This window comes from Protomyctophum parallelum (assembly GCF_964188405.1).
Source record: "Protomyctophum parallelum genome assembly, chromosome: 22".
Classification (NCBI taxonomy): domain Eukaryota; kingdom Metazoa; phylum Chordata; class Actinopteri; order Myctophiformes; family Myctophidae; genus Protomyctophum; species Protomyctophum parallelum.
Genome location: NC_139714.1, coordinates 448,516 through 454,515, shown reverse-complemented (window position 1 = coordinate 454,515; position 6,000 = coordinate 448,516). Strand labels below are relative to the sequence as shown.

Genomic DNA, 6,000 nt, shown 5'->3' with positions numbered 1-6,000 from the left:
TTTGTAAGCCAATTAAATCAGACCAAAAAACAATGAATTATATACATACATTTTAATTGGCTGGCAAAGCACAAAAAACAGACACCAAACACAGAACTGAAAATACAAGGCCTGCTTGGTCTTTTAAAAGAGCAAAACAAAAATAAAGAATTACAGTAACATTTAAATACATCATACAATCTATTTTCTTTTCCTTCAGTCGTCAATGCACAGGGATATATAAATTAACCACCCGAAGCTTGTGTCTATGATCCTGTAGCGTGTGAAAATTGAAAATAGCAGTCAGTGTGTAGATTGGCTATTTTCGGTTACGAGATTTGTTGTGTGTAGACTGTACTGTATAGTGAGAAAAAAAAGGAGCAGACCCCGGTCAACTAAAATAAGTATTCATTTAGAGGGCTGTGGTTTATTCGGTTGTTGGTCTCAGAAGATCTGATTATTAGTCTGAGTCTTCATCCTCTTCATCTTCCTCTCCGAGTCCAGCATCACTTCTCCAGTGCTTTCCGCTTCACTTTCCGCATCCTGGAATTGAAGCATATATTTAGACCTGAGACCGATTCTACAAAATATGTCTTCTAAATCTTTAACAGTTTTCTGAAAAACAAATGATTTGCACACATTTCAACATGAAAAAAAAGAAAAGCTATTTTTGAATATAGTATAAAATAATATGTTAATATATAGACAGATGCTTTCCCGGCTTTAATGGGTTATCTAATAAGTCCATTTGCAAAACTAAATCTCAAAAAGGGCCATACCATACAGACTCTGATGCCTGGCAGCGTGTCCCGGACGTGCCTGCTCAGTAAAGCTGAGAAGTGAACCAGAACAGCCGTTTCTGTTGGTAACTGTACCAGCCAGAAATGATTAGCTCAAAACACAACATCTTATCTCACTGTGTATCTAACTGCCTGTTAGCCCTACATGGAGCGACTCACACTTCTCACATTGCCAGGGGTTTCCCGAGATAAGAGTTTGACTTGTGTAAAAAAAAAACACACACATTTAAATAGACATTAGATTATTACTGTGCTATATAGTTCATTTGGAAACAGTTTTATGAAGGATGGCTGTAGCACACTTGTAGCCACGATGCAAGTAAGGGTACCATGACAAGTTAGCCGCAAGCAACTTAGATGCTATAAACTTAAAGGCTAACTGCTGCATCTATAGGTTGCAATCAGGGGGGCAGTCAGACAGATATGTTGTGAAGCCACTAAGTATATCGGGACTTCCTGAAAGTTCATATAATGGCCTGTTGTGGCGCTGTCATTGGGCCCAAAAAAACCCATAGCTCCATAGAGGTCCATTTATTTGGGCCCAACTTCACCTAGACTGTATTACCTTAATAAACATGGTTGTGAATACTTTCTGCTTCCAGTCACTAGTTTAAAGTCTCATTTCTCATGTCATAATATTCTTTTTGGAAAATTATGGTCCCATTTATTTTAAAAAATGACCATAAAGTTGCGTATGTTTGAGGGGCGTGGCTACCGTTACAGTCTATGATCGGGAGCCACCCCCGTTTATCCAAGGACCTTTGATAAATTCCAGACCCGCACACCGCCGCTGGTTCAAGAAGTTTATTTTAAGAGTCGTAGCAACGTTTCGGCCTTTCGGCCTTCTTCAGGCATCTATAAATCCCATGCAACGATTATTTTTCTACAGTATGTGTCGTTCTGCTGCCTAACTAAATCAATAGTCAAAAATAAATATCCAAATATTATTCCAAGGACCTTTGATAAATTCCAAACCTTTTCCAGTCCTGGAAAATTATATATTTTTTCTTTCTCATTTCAAAATATTTCCAGGAATTTCATGACTGTGGGATTCCTGTGCCAGGAACCAACCAGGTACATGTTTCTAACACAATCCTTTTTAAAATAATGACATGAATAAAGCACCTCATCCTCAGTCGGTTGCTGCGGGTTCTCTGGGGCTGGGCCTTCCTCCTCCTCCTCCTCACTTCCCTCGGCCCGCTGAGAAAGAATCTCTTCACCCTGAAACATGGAGACATCAATCAGCCAAGTCAATCCAATGCTAGTCATGGTCTCAGGGACACTATTTTCTTTTTAAGGGAAGGTAATAAAAAAAAGTCCCTCACACACACACAGGGCTCCAAACATTATGAATCTATGAAAATCTATCTTGTGATATTATTCATGTTTGGATAAATGGTAGTGTAAATGGTAGAAGTCATGTGTTATAATGCACAGCACGAGAAACACATGCACTTCTAGTCATTTTTACTAGTTTTCTTTTTTTTAAATAAATATTTGTACATTTAAAAACGGTGTACATTGGTATACAACAACTATAATCTACCTGATCTTGAGGCCTACAAAAAAAACTAGTCAACTAGTACCAACAAGGTTGACTAGTGGATTTACTAGTCGACTAGTTGAATAGTCGACTAGTTGCTTAGCGCCCTAGCACGCACACACGCACCTTTGAGTCCGATCAGTAGGGAGAAAGCATACCTTCAGGTCACGGTACTTGAGGTTGCCCATCCAGAACGCCTCCTGACAGTTATTCATAAGCAGCATGGCTTTGACTCGGTAGACAAACAGCTCTAAACTCCTCTTCAGGGCTGGCACGTGGTTGGTCAGGTTCATGTCCTGACGAATCTGAACCACAAAACAACCAGATTTATCACCTTAACCCATTTAGGCCTGACGTTGAAATAAAATAAAAAGTCTTCTAAATCATGAGTTTTCTGAAAAACCTCATGTTTCTGAATCAGTGTGGAGTGGTGCTCAATATTTCATGTCAAGGACCCCAAACATGATATGTAATTAGACACCGACCCCTATCTGAAAATATGTTGTTCGCTCTGAAAGAATATATATTATTCAAAGATTTGCGCCATTCAAAAATAGCAGAACTACAAGCGGCACTCGGTGCCGCGCTATGAGCTTGTAGATCTGCTATTTTTCAATAGCTAAAGTACAACATACTTGAACTACAGTAATAGATAGTCTGCCTGCTTGATAAATTGAATCTTGAGCATATGGTCAAAATTAGATCCCGTCTCTATATGAAGACATGACCGTAACGTGCCTTGGATAAAGGCGCTATATAAATGCACCGTTTACCATTCGCCGCGATCAATTGATATGAAAAGGCGATCTCGGCGCCGAGCGCCATTAGAAAATAGCCGTGAAAAGGCGATCTTGGCGCCTTAACATACTCTAACATACAGATTGGATAATTGGATTTTATTTGTTTAAACCAACCACTGGGGGCACTATGGGGTTCAGTGTCTTGCCCAAGGACATGTGGACAGGAGAGGAGGGAGCCGGGATTGGACGGATCATTGGACAACCTGCTCTATCCCTCCTGAGCCACAGCCACCCCATGGAATAATGATACATATGACAGGCAGCTACCTTTGAGTGTCCACACATGTGATGGAGTTTCAGAATGATACATATGACAGGCAGCTACCTTTGAGTGTCCTCACATGTGATGGAGTTTCATAATGATACATATGACAGGCAGCTACCTTTGAGTGTCCACACATGTGATGGAGTTTCCTGGTGCAGATTTGAATGATCTTCAGCAGACCTTGGACATCCTCCTGAAACACACATTACAAAGAGTTAGCCATTGGAAGGAATTAACTCTATAGAGCACACCATTTCGTAGTCTACCCTAAAACTATGTTCGTCGACTACAATTTTGACAAAAACTAGACTAAGGGAGGGTGGGACTAGTGGATAAGCAATAGTAGAACTAAAATGTCATTTTATGTTTGGTTGCGCTCTGAAAATAGCATATTTGTGATACAAGCTCACAAACGGGTCGCACTGCAACGCGTTGTGATTGGCTATTTTCAGCATGCAACCAAGAGTAAAATCAGGCATGAAACTCGACTAAAACTCGACTAAATCTAAAACATTTCAGATTACTAAAATATGACTAAAACTAAATACAATTTTACTCAAACGACTGATATAAAACTGAGTCAAAAGATATTTACTTAGTCGCGAGTCGCAACTCGCAACCCATAATAATGTGACCCACTGTTGCAGCTAACTTGCGGATGAGAACAAATAATGGTTTGTACCTTGTGCCTTTTGAAACTATAGTCCAACAGCGGCATCCCCAGCTTTAGGAAAGACTCCAGGAAAAGACGACCATACTAGCAGAAACACCATTAGGAACATAGTTAGTATGGAGCCGCAGCAGCAGCTGCTGCTGGACGTGAGATCTGTTTAATTGTAGAAGAAGAGGCAGGTTACTCACCCTAAGACACACATTAACCACTGACTTGGAGTCAAATACCTGTGAGAAGACATGGACGACAGATATCTTTAGTGGGACACGCACGCACGCACGCACGCACACACGCACGCAAGCATGCACGGACGCACACTGATCACTGCAACAACTACTGTAACAAGAAATGCACCTGAACTAGATTGACCAGGAGGTAAAAGTCTCTGACAGCCAGATTCCATGTCAGTAACTTCTCACTCTGGGCCTGGAAGAAGCAAGAAAAATTGATTACATTACACACACATACAGTACTCATGCACACACAATTGCTATACTGTGAGTAAATGAAATGCATGGAGTGTGCAAATGTAACTGTGTTGAAATTACAACTGGAAAGGGGCCTTCACATTGCATTCAGAAAATGTGTTTCATTACTTACGCCAGTTTTCACCCCAACTCTGACAGAATTTCACAAAATGGTGTGAAAGCCATTGGTGGAAAGAAAGGTTGGTCATGGGCCAAGGAAAACCGGATAACTGATTCATTAAAGTTGGTGAGGTCTATCACAAAAAGGCGCCCATCTTAGGATTCATTCACTGTAACAGGAATGTTTGAGGAATGGTTTGTCATGGGGCTAGGGATCCATTAACTGAAAGGTCTTCCACTGCCATGGCCGCGGCAGCTTCAGCACTCCCCCCCCCCCCCCCCCCATTCACCCTCTTTTTTTTCATGTCTTCAAACGGGGTGTCATTTGGAATTGGTTCTGATCCGGCAACTCTTCAGGCAAACACACACACACACACACAGGCTAGTCCCACTTCCTCTTTTGCTAATGTCTCTAAAGGGGGGCCTTGTGGGGTGCCGTCAGACTCTGTTCAGAGTGGACAACTCACTGGCCGATACCCGGAGGGCTATAGTACTGTATGCCCACTTATGCTTTTTGAAATATCTCCGGGAGAAAAAAGCGTCTTCATTCAGTCTCGACTTGGAGCCGCCGACTTGCCAGTTTCATCAAATGATAAATTATTCTGCACTTGTCATGGATAGTAGGGATGCACCGAAAGGGAAATTCTTGGCCGAAACCGAATACCAAATATAGGAAACAGTTGGCCGAAAACCAATACCGAGTATAGGAAACAGTTGGCCGAAAACCAATACCGAATATAGGAAACAGTTGGCCGAAAACCAATACCGAATATAGGAAACAGTTGGCCGAAAACCAATACCGAATATAGGAAACAGTTGGCCGAAAACCAATACCGAATATAGGAAACAGTTGGCCGAAAACCGAATATAGGAAACAGTTGGCCGAAAACCAATACCGAATATAGGAAACAGTTGGCCGAAAACCAATACCGAATATAGGAAACAGTTGGCCGAAAACCGAATATAGGAAACAGTTGAATATGATTATATATCTTTCTTCCTACCATTGCTGTCATGGCCGTACCTAAAAGCTATAATTTATGGCAAAATAAATGGTAATGGCAAAACCTAACTTAAAAAATAATCACTATTATGGGTGCATTTATTCAGCTCTTTTGAATGCATAAATTGCATACAGTGATATATTTTTTGCCTATTTTGGCCGAAACCGAATAGGCTGAAAATTGCATTTTCTGCCGAATATTTTCTGCGGCTGAATATTCGGTGCATCACTAATGGATAGTAAAAAAAACGTATAAAAGATGCTATATACAGCTAAGAATTTTAACCATGATGAATTTTCTTTACACAAATTGTAAAAATTGCAGTCCCTAAAAATGGTCACGTCGTGTC

At 40.8% G+C, this 6,000-nt stretch overlaps 1 protein-coding gene across 1 annotated transcript in view; it reads right to left on the bottom strand.

Annotated features, from left to right (window-relative positions):
• Positions 1-237: 237 nt before the first annotated feature.
• LOC310853546 (Fanconi anemia group D2 protein-like) overlaps positions 238-6,000 on the bottom strand; it is a 31,105-nt gene continuing 25,342 nt past the window's right edge. The window contains exons 30-36 of the mRNA XM_083757927.1: positions 4,415-4,486; positions 4,249-4,287; positions 4,070-4,144; positions 3,506-3,580; positions 2,481-2,627; positions 1,905-2,000; positions 238-522 (exon numbers count right to left, since the gene is read on the bottom strand). Of these exons, the coding sequence (XP_083614053.1) occupies positions 424-522; positions 1,905-2,000; positions 2,481-2,627; positions 3,506-3,580; positions 4,070-4,144; positions 4,249-4,287; positions 4,415-4,486 (603 nt within the window). The 3' untranslated portion in view covers positions 238-423. The remainder of the gene's footprint in view (positions 523-1,904; positions 2,001-2,480; positions 2,628-3,505; positions 3,581-4,069; positions 4,145-4,248; positions 4,288-4,414; positions 4,487-6,000) is intronic.